The 18,875-nt window shown below is 56.7% G+C and overlaps 1 protein-coding gene across 5 annotated transcripts in view; it reads right to left on the reverse strand.

Annotated features, from left to right (window-relative positions):
- The window catches only part of GLI2 (GLI family zinc finger 2), a 251,766-nt gene that overhangs the window by 35,182 nt on the left and 197,709 nt on the right, over window positions 1-18,875 (reverse strand). For 4 of the 5 annotated variants that reach the window (XM_070581030.1, XM_070581031.1, XM_070581033.1 and 1 more), the window contains one exon: window positions 3,593-3,795. In XM_070581030.1, coding sequence (XP_070437131.1) covers window positions 3,593-3,795 — 203 coding nt within the window. Of the gene's footprint in view, window positions 1-1,270; window positions 3,566-3,592; window positions 3,796-18,875 lie in introns of those variants that run through there. The other variant, XM_070581034.1, reaches the window with a different exon arrangement.

An 18,875-nucleotide genomic window follows, 5' to 3' on the forward strand; every position in this document is an offset into this window, starting at 1 on the left:
CGTCAGAATGGGCAACAAAGAGGGGAAACACACCCCTGGCCTGAGGAGTCTGCTCAGTGCCATCCTCAGCCCCTAGGTCCCTGTGTCCCCTCCCCCGCTGCTCCCCGTGGCACCAAGCAGACAGCGTGGGCTGGGGTGTGTTTCTGCTGACGGGGAGGCCAGATGGAGGCCTCTGCACCCCTCATTCCTCCCTCACCTCGAGGCCGCGAATGATCACTCGTCCCCCCACTCCAGGCCCCACACAAGCCCAGAGCTCCAGGCTGACAGGCTCCATGGTCCAGGACAGTCTTCAAAGCAACAAGAAGATGCAAATGGAGGCATCATGGTGGCCAGACAGTTGGCCAGGTAAGTCTCGCCTGAACACGCAAGAGAGCTCGCCCAGCCTGGCCAGATAAAGCTGCTCGTCTGTCCCACAGCTGCAGGCCCCGGGCTGTCCACCTCCAGCCCTGCTGGGGCCTCGCAAAGAGGCAGGGGGCCCGGCTCCAGAGGATCCTGAGGGGGCCCGGCACATAGGGGTGCAGCGGCAGGGGAGGAATGGAGCTTGGAAACCAAACATCCCCGTCAGGAGTCCTGGCTTCATCCAGGGGTGAAAACTGGGCAGGGGCCACTTCTGAGCTGGCTCAGTTTTCCACCTGTAAAATGGGGGCAAGAATATTCACCACCCAAATTACTGTTAAAAACGACAGTGACAGCTAACACTGCTGAGCGCTCGCTGGGTGTGTGCAGGTGCAGTGCTGAGGGAGTCACGCTCATTCTCTAATCTCACTGTCCCCACCACACTGAGCCGAGGGGCACTGGTGCCATTCCCCTTAGAATAGAAGGACTCTGGCACTTAGAGTTAAAGATCTTGCCCATGGTCACACAGCAAGGAGTTTAAACCTGGAGCCCAAGTTCCTGACCCCGTGCCTCACGGCCTCTCAGCTATTAGTCTTGGCAAATATCAGAAGAGATCTCAGTGCGCTGGGCAGTGAGAGGAAGCCGGTCAATGGAGCAGCCATCCCCCTTCACCCTCTCCTGCTGGATCCTCGAGAGAGCCTGGCCTGCAGCCAGGCTGACGCCCACAGCCTCTGTCTGCCCTGTCCCTGCCTGAAATGCCCTCCTCCCATCTGCCTGCCTGTCCGCCTCCTCCTTGAAGCCCTCCTGGATGCCCATTCATCCTCAGTGCACACACGGTCTGCCTCAGATCGCTGATGAACTTTCTAGGCCTTTTGTGGGTAGGCTCTGGGGTGGCACAGAGGACGCACGGGTCTGTCATGCTATCTCTACTCACTTGGGAGCTTGGTCCAAGGCCAGCAAGGCCTCAGGGTATCTGGTTCACCCCTTGCTGGGGTCAGGGCCATGCCAATTAGTCCCTGCTGGCGATGAACCCATCCCTGCCATCTCAAGGGGCTGGGGCCGGGGTAAATGGGTGCGGTAGGAGCCCCATGGATGTTTATGTGGAGGTCAGGCATAGAATCAGTGGTCCATCAATTGAAAGTCTCTCCTTCAAGGGCCGCCCTGTCTCACCACGTGGCTCTTCGTGGGCTATACCACTGTCGGCCGAGACCACAGTGTCCTTGATTCATCGGATCTCCAGGAGGGCCCTCTTCCTCGTCTCTCCTCCAGACATCGTTCAGGACCCTCTCTGACCCGGGCCTCGGGACAGCTGCCAGGTTCTTCCTCCCCCCTAATCCCACCTTTACCACCTGCATTAGTTTCCCAGGGCTGCTGTAACCTGTTAGTACAGACGTGGTGATAATTGCTGTTACAACAACCGAATTGCATTCTCTCCCGGTGCTGGAGGCCAGAAGGCCCAAATCCAGGTCAGCAGGGCCACACTCCCTCCACAGCTTGCAGGAGAATCTGTTCCTGGCTTCTTCCAGCTTCTGGGCATGCCCGCTTCCTTGGCCTGTGGCCACATCACTCCCGTCTTTGCGCTGTCTTCTCATCTATGTGTCACTTACAAGGACACTTATCGCTGGATTTAAGGCCCACATGGATAATCCAGGATGATCTGTTCATTTCAAAATTCCCAACTGAATCATATCTGCAAGGACCCGTTTTCCAAGGAGGAAACGCTCTCAGGTTCGGGAATTAGGACATGGACCGTGGAGCCCAGTATGCCATGTGTAAACGTCGAGGCTGAGACAGCATGTGGAGCCTGGCCTGCATCCTCACACTCCGGGCGAGCCCATCGCCTGCTGAGTGGTCAGGAGAGGTGTGGAGAAGCACGGTCCACTTTCCAGGAGATGGTGGCTCAATGTGGACACAGCCAAACCCTTCAGGGGACCCCAGCTCACCCAAGGCCACTCAGGAGACCCAAGCAGAGTTCAGAGCTGGGTTCCAAGCCTAAAGGGCCATGTGAGAATGGCCACATCTTGGCTGGCTGCTTTCACGTCCTGTGGCTGCAACCATTCGCCTTGTCTGGTTTCTCTTTGGTGGCAGCCAGGCAAAGTGCAGACTGCATGGCCAGGAAGATGGGCCCAAGGCTTCAGGGGGCCTTTCTGCACAGTCAGAGGCTGGAAGCCTTTCCTTTGTGAAGCTCCAGCCTGAGCCTTCTCTGATGCAGGCCTCGGCTTCAGCTTGCGGTCACGCTGAGCTGGGAGAGGACATATTCCCCTTGGTGAGGATGGAGACGGTGATGAGGGACCCACTGCTACATGTGTCCTGAGCCTCTGCCCACGGGCTCAGGGGCACATGCTGCCCACGTCCTCTAGCCTGGAACTGACTCTTGGCCAAGAGGGAAGGTTTTAGTGGATAGATTTTGAGAAGGGGCAGCCTGGTTGCTTTTGAAGATGGCAATGAGGAGCTGGCGGGGCACTGTGGGGAGCACGGGGCAGTAGATAATGCCTACTCCATGCTGGGGGTGGGGTGGGAGCACTCCCCAGGAAGACAGCACAGGCGGGCCTGCTCCCAAATATGCTGACCACTGTCTAGTATGAGCGTGCGTGCGCATGCATGTACGCATTGGTGGGGTGGGGGCAGGGGCTAGAAGTATATAAAATTTTATACCATATTTTGAAAAACATGAAGACCATATTTGCACCACGTGACCCTGCCCTTTTTTGTTTCAAATTAATTGGATGGGGTGGCCATGTGATCTCCTAGCTGGGCCAATCAATTCTCTCCCAAGCATCTGACCCGGGAGACAACGAGACACTGGTGCTCATCCGGGGAGCCTTCCCGGGAGCCATGTGGAGGCCGTGTTGCTCTGCAAGGGGCCATAAAGCAGAGAAGCAAGCAGAACCAGCCCTTCCTTCTGCTCTGGGGCCCAGGAGACACCCCAATACAACATCCCCTTAACTTAACACCAGATTCTGCAGACTCTGGTTTATTGCAACCAAAAAGCTCTCACTTAGGATAGGACCTACATGGTTAAACAGACCTTACTATTATTATTCTACAATTTGTAGGAAAAAGGGTGTTTACAAATAGCTCTTAAATGAGGGCAAAACCCAAATTCTCTTGGCTTTCACCATCATTCACTTAAAAACCTGTTGTTCATGGGTAGCGGGGAGGAATGCCAGCCTACTCACTATCCAGGGGGCTGAGGCTGGGAATCCACAGTGTCAGAGTAGCGGCCCGGCCGCCCAGCACCCCAGGCCCTACTCACCGTCAGCGGGGCTGAGGCCCCTGGCCGCAGAGATGGCGGGGAGCGTGGGGCTGCTGTGCACAGCACGGAGGTAATGCTCCATGTGGGGGCTCACGTACGGGTGGGGGGTGTTGAAGGGGGACTCCCCAGGGCCGGCGGGGTGCGGGGAAAGCCGGATCAACGAGATGTCGGAGATGACTGGGCTGCCGCTCAGGGCAGGAGGCCTGCGGAGACAAAGCGGGGCATTCTAAGAAGGCATGCCTGCTGCAGCGGGCGTGCAGAGAAGCCCGCCAAGCAGCAGAAGCAAAGGGGCAAGGTGCACTTTTAATTTATACACTGACACCCCTTGGTCACCCTTCATATAGTCTGAACTCTTGTACACTAGCCAGCGAATGCACTGACAGCTCCCGCATGCTGGTGCGGCTGCTCACCCACCAGTCTTGCGCTGGAGATAAAATTCTCTGCACACGTGGGTGGATTTGCTAGACCACGGGCTCAGCGGGACACACACGTGTGCAAGCTGTCACTCCTGCTTCCCCAGTGCCTGCTCAGGGCTGGACAGATAGCAGTAATGAATAAATCTCTGTTAAATGAACGAATGCATGACTTCTACCGACATGTATGCAAAAGAGAACAGGAAAATACGAATACCAGGAGTAAGATGCAAAGAGCTCATATCCTTAACAGAACTGAGAAAAAGAGAGGGAGAAGGAGAGGCCCTGAAGGTGGAGAGTTTTTGGCTTCATTGGATAATCACTGGTATGAAGCGCTCAGTCACGGATCAGCTGTGAAGGAGAAGACCAGGATTCAAGAAGAGTTTTGAAACGGTGAGCCACCACTAAAATTTTGGAACATCCTTTTAGCTCTCCTTACATGAAATTCCTTCTAACCCTAACAGAGGGTCCCTTCTCGGATGCCTGCCACCAGTCAGGTGAGCACCTGGCTTGGTCCCCGTGGTCCGGGCTGGCGTGGCCGCCGCCCATCTCTCTGTCCCCTGGTCAGCCCTGAAGGAGGCACCAACCGCATTCAACACAGAACGGGCCTTTCCACCAGGCCTCTCGCCTGGGGCCTCTAAGCAGCCATCAGCATGCTGACCGCGGGGGTGTTCCGGGTCGTCTACTCCAAAACTCGTCCATTAAAGAAAAATCAGACTTCAGGGGCGAAGTAGCTGTGAAACCACAACTAAGTCCGCGGGAACCACATTTACCAGGTTTTAATTTTCAATTTCTCAGACAATAGGGGTCTCTCTGTGGTTTGACATAGCGCAAAGAAAAGAACATTTGTTCGAATCAGACAAACTTGCATTGGAATCTCAGCCTTTACCGGCTCCGTCACACTGAGCAAGTAATTCAACCTCTCCACGCCTCAGTCACCTCGTGGGGAAAATGGGGATAAGAACCACGTCTGTTTCCCTGGGTCGCCCTGAGGGTGAGGTCCCCAGAACAGTGTCTGAGACGTGGCCTTCAGGGAACAAATGAGAGCTGTAATCAAAACATTAGCACCGCACTTTGGGGCAAAACCCAGATGCGACCGGGAGGCCCTGGAAGTCCCCACGTGGGCCAGATGTCGGATGTGTGAAAGGGCGCCGTTAGCACCGGCCACTTCAGAGAGGGAACGGCTTGTCCACTGGCTGGAGCAAACCAGAGATAATTACTGATTATGTTCAATCGTGCATGAAAACTGCTTACAACACGGTGCAAAGCAGGACCCAACAGGTGACATCCAGATGTCCTGACGTCTGGGTTTCACCGGCTCCCCACTCAGAGGCTGCTCCAGTGGGCCTGGATACAACAGTCTGCTACCCTTGTTTCTGTGTTTGCAGATGTGAAAGTAGTGGACATGCAGATCCAACGGCCCTGCCCAGCCACTTCCACGCTCTGCACTGGTGCCCACGTCAATTCTCAGCTCACATGCCTGCCTGGACCCTAGACCTTGTTGCGTAAATTCTTTCTCCTCCCTGTAAGCCCAGGTGAGGGGACCCCTTGGTGACACCCTCCCTGAGGCCCCTCTCCCAGTATGAGCTCTCTGCTCCCTGCTCGCCCGGGGGTGCGGCTGGGAGGTCCATCTCCCAGGTGACCCGTTCTGCCTGGGAGCAGGGCGTGTTCCAGGCACCTCTGCATACCAGCACCTGGCAGGGAACTGGCCCCCCGCAGGTGCTCAGAGGTGTTTTCAGGACCAGTGATGGCTCCCTGCCTGTGTGCCAGGCACTGAGCTTGGGAGGAGGGACCCTTTAGGCTAAGTCCCGAGTCACAGCCCCAGTCACACCTTTAGAGGCCAGTCCGCCTGTGCGGGAACTGCCTTAAGTGTGGTGGGCTTAAGACATGGTTTGCTCTGGGCAGGGGTGCCATGTTTCTGGTGGGGCGGGCAGAACCAGAGAAATTCTCCCTCTCACCAAGGGTGGGTCCTGCTGGCTCGGGCCTGCTGACCATGGCCTCACAGACACACATTCCTGCAGGGGGACAGGTGTTCTGTGAAGACGAGACTCAGGGAGACACTGCCTGTGGGTCGAGCCTGTGGGGCAGGGAAGAGACCTCTGTCTGATCCCAGGCACAGATCTGGGGTTGAGGGGTAAACTTCTGGAAGGCTGCGTGTAGTTCAGTAAAAGGCAGGCCTTCTGGAGAAGGGTGAGGCACTCCTGACCACACACCCCTCGCTCCTCCCCGGACACTCGAGACAGGGGAGGTTCTGAGGGCCTGCAGGACGCTGGCCAGGGGGAGGTCAGGGCAGCCTGTGGTCACTGAAGCCAGGGGCCCTAAGTGGCCTCCCCGGCACCAGGGTTACCCTGGGGGATGCACAGACCATAGTGGAGGCGCCACGAGAGAAGCCAGTGACTATATGGGGATTTAAAGGAACACGTTTAGGGCACATGGCAGCCCTGGTCTGTCCAAGGTGACCGCATCCCCTGGCCAGAGGAGCCTCTCCCAGGCAGGAGGCAGTGACGTGTTGTCATGGCAACATGCACACCCCCTGAAGGGCTTCCCTGCGTGGTTGGAATCCGGTCCCTCTTCAGAACTTGGTGGGGGGCGGCAGGTGAGGCCTGAGTCCCCTCAGGGAGGAACTGGGACTTCTGTCTCCACAGGTCACCACCGTTTGGGGGAGGGTGAGCTCTGTTGCCTCCTTCCCACCGTGAGCCGTCACCAAGGAGACAGGGAACGTTTCTTCCAGGGCACCCTCCTCCCTGTCTCGGGCCCGGGCTCAGGGGGAAGCACCAGGAGCTCCTTGCAGGGTGCCCGGCTGACCTCGGATACGTCCACTGGGAGGATGCGTGAACACAATTGCCCCTCGCCCCTGAGGACTCTGGTCCAGGGAGGAAGTCACGCCTCCATGCCGTGCGGCCAGAGACACAGCCATGATTCAACCCAAGTCCATCCCATTCCCTCCCAGGACGGTGCTCCCCCATCCCAGGGACGGCCCCACCCAGAAAGAGAAGGCTGCTGAGGACTCCCTGCCCGCCTGGTGTGACGGGGCAGGAAGCTCGCAGAGGCTGCCCTGCCCGAAAACAGATTCGACACGGGACGGCAGTGAGACGGGTCAGCTCACAGGCTGATGAAAGGGTGTGCCAAACAACCCCTTGCCGGGGAAGGCACAGCAGCACTGGGTTCTGGAGACTGCTCAGGGGGCAGGGGCCTGGAAGTGCTGGGGCAGGACCCTGCCCCTGGGCACTGCCTGCACCTTCCAGAGCACTGGTCGCCTCATTAACCCTGATCCTTCCCACGTAGCTGGGTGGCCTCCGCCAGGATGCTGCCCCTCTCTGGTGCCTCACCAGAGTGGTAGAAAAAAGACCAGTGCTGAGCACTGAGCTAACAAGCGTTAACACCCTTCCCTCCCCTCTCAGCAGCAAACCAACTGGGAGTGTGGAGCATCTACTGACCTGGGGACCCAGTACCCAAGGCCACAGGCCCACCAGCCAACACAGCCACAGATGACTGTTCAGATACCTCCTCCGGGAAACCTCCCCAGATGTCCCCTCTGCACAGCATCACTTAGCTGTGCCCTTACCTGGTACCTCCATAAGATAAAGCTGACTACATGCCAGCCATAACGGGCCACATGCATGTATTTCCTTTCTAAATCTAGGTTAAAAATTCACACAGTAGGCACTTTTTGCCCATTTTACAGATGAGAACACACCAGAAAGGCGTGGCCTCTTGCCCAAGGTCACTCAGAGAGCAGGTAGTTGAACCACAAACCAAGCTGGTGGGTCTGGGCTGGGGCCTGTGCTGTGGCCATCCCCTCAGCAGAGAAGTGGGTGCTCTTGATGACTGTGGCTCTGTGTGAGTGGGGCTCGGGCGGGTGCAGGGTCAGGGAGGGGCAGCACCTGAGAACAGAACGGCTTTCTCCCCACCTGCTTCAGCTCCCTTTTTTGTGTTCAGCCCCCTCCTACCCCATCACCATGCACAGTCCACTCCAGCTCTCAGGAGGGAGTTGAACCTCTCCCTCACACTGTGTGGTGAACGACTGATAGGGATCCACGGCCACACATGTTCCAAGAGTTGTCATTTTGACAGACCAAACAAAGCCAAAGGAATGAATCTCAAATGGCAGAATTCCAAGCATTATTAATGCATGTGGGGGAACAGAGGGCTTCCCAGCGGCCCTGAAATCACACCAACATTGCCAAGCTTCAAAGCAAGTCCCTCAGGGACTAGAGCTTCTCTTTCTTGGATGCTTAGGCCCATCCCAGGCGCAAATGAGAGTCCCCATGCACACCGGGTGCTGCCAGTCCTTGTGAACAGATGACGGTGCCCTGGGACCTCATCAGGAAAGATGGCTGCTAGTACAACCTGAGCCACTGCAGCTGACCCCCAGCGGCAACCTCCCACTTTGCTTCCATTTCCATGCCATCGGCTGTGGGGGCGACCATGGTCTTGGCTGTGGCCCATCCAGGCCTTGAATTCTGGCAACTGCGCAGAGACTCAAGGAGGTGGGCTTGAGGATGGGAGGAGGGGCCAGCTGTGTGAGCTCATTTTAAAAGATGGTCACAGTCTCCTACTTTGTAGATATGCACGTGCACACACTCACACACTTGTAGGCTGCAATTAGCTGGACTAGCAAAGGCAGCCTGTCTGCAAGCTGTTCAGCCTGGATACTACTCTTACGTGCTGCTTTCTCCCCCTCAGTCCAACCCTGAGCTCACCTGATCCTCAGGCTACCAGTTGTTTCTTTGTGTATTTGTTCATATTCCTGGCAAAATTGTCCTGAGCACTTGCTCTGGCCCAGGGACCTCACAGCCCAAGTGGAAGAGGCAGATCTGCAAATCAGGTAAGCATTGGGCAGTCTGATAAAGGCTTCAGCAGAGGAACAAATTCCCTAACTCAGCCTGTAAGTGTGAGAGAGGCTTCTCAGAGGAGGTGACATTTGGGCTGGGTTCTGAAGGATGAATAGGAGTTCATGAAGAAGTGCATTACAAACAAAGGAAACAGCATGTGTGGTGAAAGGCTGGAGTGTACGGACGTATGTGTGAAGGTTATGCCTTGAGGGGTGGCGCAGAGCCCACAGAGCACTTTGGGCTGGATCTGTATTGGACCCTTTCTCTTCTTCTGCTGGGGGTGGGGCACATATGACCCAAGCCCAGCTGATCAGACCATTCCATATGCCCCGGCACTGTGATCAGTTCAGAAATGCGAATGTGCCCAACAGCAGCTCTGGCTGGAAGCTTTGGGAAAGAAGTGTTCTCTGTCCACAGGAGGTGCTCTCTAGGTAGGATGATGCAAGCATGGAGCTGCGGGGGGCCTTGAGGGGAGGGCCCAAGAATGAAGACTGAGATGACAGATAATCAGAGCTGAGAGCTGTAAAACCAGCGTCTTGGACTGAGTCTCTGGCTACAGATGCAGCTTCTCTAGAAGTTAGTACCCTTGGCCTTTTCAGTTATCTGAGCCAATACATTTGTTCGTGTGTTTAAGCCAGTTTGAGCTGAGTTCTTCTGTCTTAGGCAACTGCCAAGGCCGGCCACGGCAAGCCTTGACTAGGACACCACCCCCTGCCCGGTGATCCAGGCCCAGCATCCTGCAGAGACCCGAGCCATCGTTCCTGGGGCTTGTCCACCCTCCTGCCTGCAGGCCTGAAGGAGAGGGCGGAGAGGTCCTGCCTGCAGCTGCTGGGGCTGGAGAGGGCAGCTGCACCGCCCTTCCATGTGTGGGCACAAGGCACAAGTAGGAGGGTCTGGGAAGAGGAACCGTCAGCTGCCTCCTGGCCTCCTCGTGTGTGGGTGTGCACACACACACATGCACATGTTGGTGACAGGCAGCAGTGGCTGGTGACAGGCTGCACCCGGCTGCCTCTGTCGCCGTAGAGGACTCCTACGCTTCCCCCTCCCAGTTGGCGCTGGCCTGCTGGCCGGCCCGGCTCCTCTCCCTGAAGGCAGGCGGCAGCCCAGAAAGGGCTTCTCCTTACAAGGGCTTTCCTCTTCCCTCTTCCCTCCTCCCTCTGGGGAGGGGGCCTGGCAAAGCCCCTGGACAAGATTTTAGGGCCAGGCCCCAAACCAGGCCCCAAATCACGGCTGCGGGGACGCTGCTGCTGAGGAGGCCGTCAACGTTCGCCAACCGCGCGCACCGCACCCACAACTCTGCAGGGCAGCCTTTACACCTCCACCTTAAGGAGAAGTAAACCAAGGCCCAGGGCAGTAATGAGGTGCACTCGAGGCTGCAGAGCCAAAGTGGCAGGGCGTATGGAAGGTGGCCTTTCTGCCTGCGGATTCAGACTCGGTACTTTGACATCTCCAACGGCCCCCGAGAGGCACGCTTCTGCCTCTGCTGTCTCTGCTCTTGAGGAGTTCAGCTTGGTGACCCTTTGCTGATGTCACCTTAGCTGGACCTCACGCTGACCCTGGGGGTGGTGGCGGGGGTGCAGGCTTGGGGAGCCGCTCACACACGTGAGTAAAGCCTGGACTTCCTGGGTCTGAATTACGGCTCTGCACTTAGTGTGGACACTCGCCATGGTGCCCTTGCCTGCAGGCCGGGGCAGTGGAACACACGGAAGGGCAGCTGTGGGATGATGAGCCGAGTAGGGAAAGTGCGGCACTGGGCCCTCAGTAGGTACTCAGCCAGCGCCCACATCTCTTTTCTTAGATTTAGCAGATGAGCAGACAGAAGGAAATCAGAGAGTGGAGGAGTGGACCCAGCCCACAGCTTCCACATCAAGTCCTAGGCCCCTTCCACATGTGCTGGCTCAAGACTTTTGGAGGGAGATGAAAGGAGAGGCCAAGGTGATGAGAACTCTACATGGCCACATGTAACTCAGCGCCCATCTGGCCGGACCAGAGCGAGCACGCCTAGACCCTTGGATACGGGCGCCAGCCCCGGGAGCCGGAATGGCGGGGATGTGTTCCCAGAGGGCGTGTGGCTTCCGCAGGACTGGAGGAATGAGTAAGACTTTGCTCAATGGGAGGAGCCGGGAGGGCATCTGACCCAAAGCACAGCCTGTGCCAAGGCGCACGGGCAGGAACCAACGTGCTTGAGAGGAGAGGACAGAGGCGCGGGGATCTGGCCTGGTACCCCACCCACGGGGCCTGTCTGGAGAGGTGGAACAATGCAGAGCTGAAGGGTGCAAATCCCCCGGCTCAGCATGGCCATCGGGGCAGGTTCTCCCACATGGGGGGCCAGGAGCCGGAAGCAGAGACCCTTGGCAATCCAGAGACACTCCATCCCACGGCTTTGTTCAAAGACCTTCTCCCATGCAGGTCAGTAGGGCCAGAAACAGGAAGGAATGGGCCCCTTGTGTTCCATTGCAGAGACAGCACTACTGAGACCCAAAGCGTCAGCGGCACACCATGGTGAGGTCAGCGGCAGCAGCAGGACTGGAACGTGAGGACCCAGTATCATCCTATCGCAGCCTGGTCGAGGCTACAGGCCTACACACCTCACCTCCGGCCTGCCTCCCGGGTGACCTAAGGCCTCAGTGGCAGCAGGAGAGAGCTCACAATCCTGTGCGGTCCAGAGGCAGCTCTCTCCTCAGCATCCTGGGGGCCACTGCCTTGCCTTCTCTCTAGTCCGGGGCACATGCCACGCCTGCTCATCGCAGCTTTGCCCCTCCATGTCTGTGCCTCTATCCTGCCCCTCTCCTCTTCATCCCTGCTCTGCCCCATCCTCCCCCTCAGAGGTGCCAGCTCAGGGGCTCCTTGCCCAAGAAGCTCCCAGCCCCACGCTGAGGTCAGGTCCTCACGAGATGCTCCTGTGGAAGGCAGCTCCTTGCCTGCACCCTGAGCACATCCGTCTGGGCTGATCATCAGGCACCTGCGGTGATGGGCTCACACGGGGCCTGTCTCCCCACTGGACAGGCAGCCCCAGCAGCAGGCTCTGAGTCCACTTCTGCTCACTCGCTCTCCCAGCACCAGGGCCTGTGCCCACCAGGTGCACAGAGAGCATGCTCAACATGTGTCTGCCGATGAATGAATGGATGAATGAATGAATGAGGCAGTGTATGCATCCAGGGAAGAGCACAGGCATTGTAGCGGGAGACCTGGGGTCCATCTCAGCTCACTCTTAGCTGTGTGGCTTGGAGCAAGTCACGTGCCTCTCTGAACCTAACAGTTCTGCAAAGAGCAATCCTAACAGTGCTCTTACAAATATGGAGTGAGGAGCAGAGGGGAGGGTTAGTGTGGGAGCTCATAATGTCTCTCAAAGATGCATCCACGTCCTAACCCCTGGAACTGTGAACGTTACTTTATTTGGAAAAAAGGACTTGGCAGATGTGATTCAGGTAAGGATGTCGAAATGAGGCGATTATGGATTATCACCCACATAGTCTGAAATGCCAGCACCAGTGTCCTCAAAAGAGGAAGGCAGAGGGAGACCTGACACAGAAGAGGAAGAGGCAGTGTAGAGGGCTGGGGTGGAGGCTGAAGGATGCGGCCACAAGCCAAGGAATGCTGGCAGCTCCAGAGGCTGGAAGAGGGGAGGCATGGATTCTACCAGAGAGCATGCAGAGGGAGCACGGCCACACTGACACCTTGATTTCGACCCAGCGAGACTGATTTTGGACTCCTGATCAGAGCTGCGAGAGTATAGATTTCAGCTGTTTTCAGCCCCCGAGTTTGTGGTAATTCGTTAGGAGCTAACATAGTAGGTAAAGGCTGGAGTGCGGTAGGCCCTCAGGAAGTGGCAGGCATCGCCACCCTTATTACTGTCATCTTTCTTCTGCAACAGTCAGCTCTTAGAGAGCAGGGCCATGTGTCATTTCTTGTAGCAGCCTGGCCCCCAGTAGAGGCTCCATCAGTGGCAGGCTGGCAAGGCAGGGACTGCCCCCCGTGCCGGGCAGGCACCCAAGCGCTGCATCCTCCTCACCGCGCTCGCAGGCTCCGGAGCGTGCCTTCCCGCCCGTCCCCTGGATTCCACGCCCACTGGCTGCCCAGAGCTGAACGCGCCCTGCACGCAGCCCTGACACGCCAACCCCTCCCCCAGGGGACCGCCTGCTCACGTGCACTGGTCCTGCCTTCGGGCTGAGATGCTACCACCCACCAGGATCACAGGGCCATGGGCAGGTCCGAGGGCTCAGAGTGGGGAGGCCGTGGCCCCTCTGCCCTTGTGGGGCTGCTCAGGGCTAGGCACCCACTTTTAGCCACTGGGCGGGTGGCCTCGGGCCCACGATTCCCGGAAGCTGGCCTTGCTGCTCTGAGCTACTCTCCTCCCCCAACTGGGGCCCCCTAGTGCCAGGGTGGGCAGGGCGGGATGCATCTGCTGTCACCAGGGCGGCCCCTGCAGAGCCGGGTCAGTGCCTGCTGCCCTGGGCCTCCTGACAAACAGAAACAGCTCCATCCAGCCCCTCGGGGTGGAGTTCAATCTCCTCTCCAAGGGTTTTGTTTGTTGATTTTAGTTTTGGTTTTTGGTCTTCTGGGGGTTTTTTTGGTATGTGGAACTGTACATTGCCAAGCTTGCTCACCACGTTTTCCACACATTAATTTTAAAAGTCCCAGAAATCACGTCCTCTTCAAAATATACTAAGGGGTTTGCAATCATAAAGGGATGTACAGTGCATCCTTTTGGAAAGCACTGGAGAAATGCCCCTCCCCAAACTGAAGCCCAATTCATTTTCCACATCAATCGGCATGTTGCTTCATGTCAGGGCTGCGCTCTGTCCATGTGGGGGGGAGGGGTCTGTAATGCAGCAAGGAGGAGAACTGTAAACAGGAGCTGGACCACAGCCCCCAGCCACTCACTGATTTGTTGCCATGTTCATGCGTCATTGCCTGGTCAGCCAACGTTCCCTGAGTGTGGGCCTCTGAGATGGCGGGGAGATGCGTGGGTCCGAGGAAGGCTCAGCCAGGACCCCTCAGCCAGGAAGTGGGGCAGGTGGTCGTAAATCTGACTGATAAGTATTACACCAGGTGTGTCTGGTCAACCTCAACATTCCCAGGGTCCACCCTTAATCCACACATGCCCAGATCTTAGCAGAGGACATGAGTGCCCATGAGGCCATAGTGAAGACAGCTGTTAGGGTGATGCTGCTGAGTGGACAGCCCCAGATCCAGCCATGAGCTCAGGAAATTACAGCCCTCCCAAACCTATAGTCCACTTCGGTGTCTTGATAAAATCACTGTTAGGACCCCTGGGGTCACAGAGGGAGAGTGGACACTGATTTTAGCCTGCAAACGGTATACAAGGTGCTGAAGCAGAAAGAGGAATGGGAGGGAAAGAATTCATTCACTTTGCTGGGACAATCAGAGAAGGCTTCCTGCAAGAGGTGGCATCTGAGCTGGGCCTCGACCCTTATATGGGAATGCAAAGGAGGCAGTGAGTGGTGCGGGCCTGGTGTGCTGAGACAGGAGAATAGCTGCACAAAACGGAGGCCATATTGGGGAATAGTTAGCAAAGTCCAGGGCTGAAGGTCAGACCAGACGGCTGGGTGGGAGGAGAATGTGTGGGGAAAATCGTAAAGGAAATGTTGATCACCTGAGTTGGGTTACAACAGGAACTTCTCTTCATCCAGACACTTCATTATGGGAGTGAAGAGACCAGGCACAAACTGGGAGAGGATATTTGCAACACAGATAACTAACCATGGAATGAGTAGCCTTAATATATAAAATGCTTCTTCAAATCAATAGCAAAAAGACAACTCCATAGAAAAATGGGCAGAATAGCTGAACAGGCATTTCATGAGAAGGAAACTTTATTGGTCAATAAACATATGAAGGATGCTCAGCTTCATTAGTAATATGAGAAACAGAACATTAGAATCACAGGAGATACCATTTTGACAAAAATTTAAATGTTGATGACACCACCCTGGTAATAAGGACATGGAGCAGGCTGAGCCCTCAAACCCCACCAGTGGGAGTAGGTGTCGGCAAAACCAACCAGCTAAAGTCTGGCAGCACCTAGAAGGTTAACCCGAGACACCCTATGACTCAGCAATTTCATTCTCAGACACACACTGATTCCAAAGGACGGGCATACATTAGGCCAGGAGGACGGCACAGGAGCGTTCACTGCAATAACTTCAAAACAGCACAAACATAGATGCACCCGAGACACGCGTCAATGCAAACAGCTTCAGAGCAGCGAGATCTAATGAATTAAGAGCCCGTGCATTACCGGGTGAATCTCTGGAACATAATGCCACCGGTGAAAAGCTGGTTCCCAAAGAAGAGTCTGCTATGATATAAAGCACACAAAGCAAAGCTAAACAATGCATTGTGAGGGGAGTCCGACACCAGGGAGAACCGTTACAGACGTGAGGGGATGATGCACGCCACATCCAGAGCACGGCAGAGGGGTGGACCAGGGCAGGACAGCGAGGGGCACGTGGGACCTCCAGATGCTGTCACAGCCCCTTGAGCAGGCTGAGCAGGGAACTCACCTTGGCCGGGGCATCTGTCTGCTGCCCAGGCCCCCTCCCGGCAGCCCCAGCCCGTCCGAAAGGCCTGCCCTGTGACCGACACACATCTGTGTACACATGCAGTCCCTGGGACCCCCGCTCCCCTTACAGCCCTGCACTCTCCAGCAGACCTCGCCGAGCGCCGGCTTTCAGCTGTCACTCCCTGCAGAGCCGAGCCGTAATAAAGACATCACTGTTTTCAGTTGACAAAGAGCAGATTTCTTACTAAGTAAACATTGACGTTCTGGGACGGAAATTAGGTTATAAAATTGCGCCTACAAAGGAGGCCATACAGATGGACTCGGTTAAGATCTAGCCACACGGGCAGCAGGGGTTAATTCGATCGCCCACCCTTTATCACTTTTTTTTTTCCCCTTGGAGCAGAAGGATAAGAAGGTTATCAGCTTTTTCAAACATAAAAACCAAAAAGCATAAAAAACAAGAGGGAACTTTCAAGGAGACTTTTTCCCAGCAAAGTGAGGACCTGAGCAGAGCTCGGGTGGGCGGAGACCTTGGATCTGATCCATGTGTCTGGGGGGCCAGGAACACAGCTGGCCCCGGGGACGAGGCCCTGGGGGAACGGCCTGCGTTAGGCCCTTTCCAGGTGACCTGTGACATGGGCTAACCTTGGGCATGTGGGGCCTTTCTCTGTAAGAGGAATTGTCCTTGGCTGAGCACAGCTGAGCAGAATCTTCTGGAAAGTCATGGCTTTATGGGGACCGTCACATCACAGAGCAAACTCGAGGCAGCTGGAAGGAAAGCCACGGGTGGGAATGAGACATGTGGTCTTGGGGTTGGGGATGGTCTTCAGAAAAAGCGGGGTTTCATTAGACGTCACTTGGGCTCTGGGTTTAAGCATAAGAAGAGGCCGGGGCGGGGGGGGGGGTGGGCACATGCAGGGAGCCACCTCCACAGTGAGAACGCTTAGCTCTGGCCCGGCTGCCAAAGCGGTGTGTGGAATTTCCTCTCCTGGACGCCTGTCAAGACTGGATGGATAATCCCAAATAGTTTAGATAAACGTCGTTTTAGAGGTGGGCGTGCTGCTGATTTTGCTAAGCTTCGAGTCCATTAGCCTGTGCTTTGAAAAGGGCCCCTCCTTCATCCTGCGTCTGCTTGGGAGCAGAGGCCCCTCGCTGGAACAGGGGCAACCCCAGAGAGGCCGTGGAGCCCCTGGTGGGCTGGGGCGGGGCTGGGGGTGGGAGGGGGGAGCCAGGCCTCCCACGCCTCCCTGCTCTCCATTCCAGTTTCCCGACCCCTCTTCCAGCCAGACCCCTCTTCCAGCCCGCCGCCCTGTATCTGCCCACTTTCTCCCCCTTCCCCTCCCAGACCCTGAGCTCCAGGCGGGCAGCAAGACTCTGCCTCCTCAGGCCCGTATCCCCAACCTCGGGCACAAGGCTGGCACATTACAGGCACTGGGTGAGTGTCCTGAAACAAGCGAGCAAGGAGAACTTTCCCCAACTGAGTTGAGCAGCCACACTCTCCTTTGCTTGGGCGGGACAGGTCACATGCACATTTCAGAGATGCTGCTCCTGGAAGGAGAGGATGAAGGATGGGGCTCCCAACGTGCCCAGCGGACTTCTGCTTCATGGGCACCAGGACACGTAACAGATGCAGCGCTGCCGGCTGTGGTAATGGAGGCTCAGAGAGCAGCAGAAGGACCCACGAATTCCCCCAGCAAATGTTCACTAAGGCTGGCAGAAGTGACCCCGAGTGACAGCACTTGGGACACAGATCCAGCAGTAATGAAGCAGGCTGAATAAATGAATGCATTCTGGGCACTGGCATCAGTTTCCACCCAAAGTGCATGGACACATGCAGTGTGAGAGGGGCCTCCCCCAAAAGGCCAATCCTCCCCACCAACACCTGAAATTTTACTCTTAGTGATTAATTCCTTTGGGCAGATTACTGTTCTGCTCCCATGCTTGCCAGTAGGGTTGACACACTGTAGCCCTAGAGCTGTAAATGAGAAGCCCTTTCCTCTCTGAGGACAATCATGGCACAGAAGAGAGCTCAGGCCTGAGGGCAGATCTCCCTCGTTAGCTGAGTGATCTTGGGAGGCTCTTAAATTCTGGGAGCAGCCAGCTTCCTGTTCTATGAACTGGAGAGAAGAGCACCCACATTATAAGGTGCTGGGAGGACTGGACGTGATACCATCTGCCTAGCACCCAGCAGAGTGCCTGGAACAAAAGGTGAGTGTCCTTCTAGTGTCAACACAGCAGTAAGGAGAGCAGACAACCATCCAGCCCTCACTCTGTCCCAGGAGCTGTTCCACGGGCTTCTCAGGCACTCACTAACCCTCACGACCACTGCAGGGGGGCTGCTCTGTCCCCACTTTAGAGATGGAGAGACCAAGTCTCACGGAGGTTAAACAGCCAGCCCAAGGACATAAAGGGGACAAATGGCAGAGGCAGGATCTGAACCCCAGCCCCATCTTGTTCTGTCTACAGATGATGGGGGCCCAGTGGGCAAGGAGAGGAACCAGAAAGATCGCCCCTCAACCTCGCAGGACCTTCCCCTCCCCGCTGGCCGGCCCCTCCCCGCACCTGCTCTGCACACCCGCCCCCTGCAGAACCGCCTCATTTCTGCACATCACGCTCTGCTTCACCCCGGCCCCTGCCCTCAGCTGACCACACGGGCTCTCTCCAAAGCCCAGAGCCAGGCAGCTCATCTTTGGCGAGGGGCCGCCCATCAGCAGAGATCAAAGAGCAGGCCGCCTTATCAGACACGCTCCTCATGAAACTTTTACAGGCCAGATTCCATTATAAATGAGCTGTCTGTCCCCCGCCGCAGAGCACGTGCAGGAGCTGGGAATCTGAAGCTCCCTGAGCCAGGAGAGTCTTTAGCAGGGAGGTCAGGGCAGACAGGGGGCCTCCAGGGTCAAACTGCCTGGGTTCAAGTCCCAGCTGGGCTACTCACTAGGAGAATGTCACCGGAGACAGCAGTCAACCTCCCTGTGCCTCGGTTTCCCCACTTATCCAGCGGAAGTGACAATGCTGCCTCGCTTGAGGGTGTTGATGAGGGTTAGAGGATACAGTCTAGAGCGCTGGACCCACGCTGCTGTGAGTGCTTCTCAGTCGGTCTGACCCCAGCATCCTGACACCTAGAGAGGGGAAGGGACCTGCCTGGAGGGGTCTCTAAGGGCCACTCACATCACCGTGGGCCAAGGCTCCACAGCTCTCTCACCCGGTCCTCAGCCAGCCACGGGAGGAGTGTGAGCACCCTGCAGACTGCTTGGTCTCGGGGTTTCACAGGCTCCGTGTCCACCTGCCGTCCAGCTGCTCTGAAGAAGGGGTCAGCCACGGCGGGGTGGACAGAGCACTCCCCAGAGAGGGCAGAGCAGCGTGGACCCAACCGGGGAGGAGGACAAGGCCCCTGGTGGGCGGCCCTGGGCCCACCCAGCATCTCGGCCCAGCCCCGGGCAGACATGCCCTTCGGAAGTCCCCTTTCTCTCCACAAGTCTCCAAGAAGAAGTGTGCACGTCTGCCAAGGG

This window comes from Equus przewalskii, chromosome 17, assembly GCF_037783145.1.
Source record: "Equus przewalskii isolate Varuska chromosome 17, EquPr2, whole genome shotgun sequence".
In the NCBI taxonomy this organism is placed as follows: domain Eukaryota; kingdom Metazoa; phylum Chordata; class Mammalia; order Perissodactyla; family Equidae; genus Equus; species Equus przewalskii.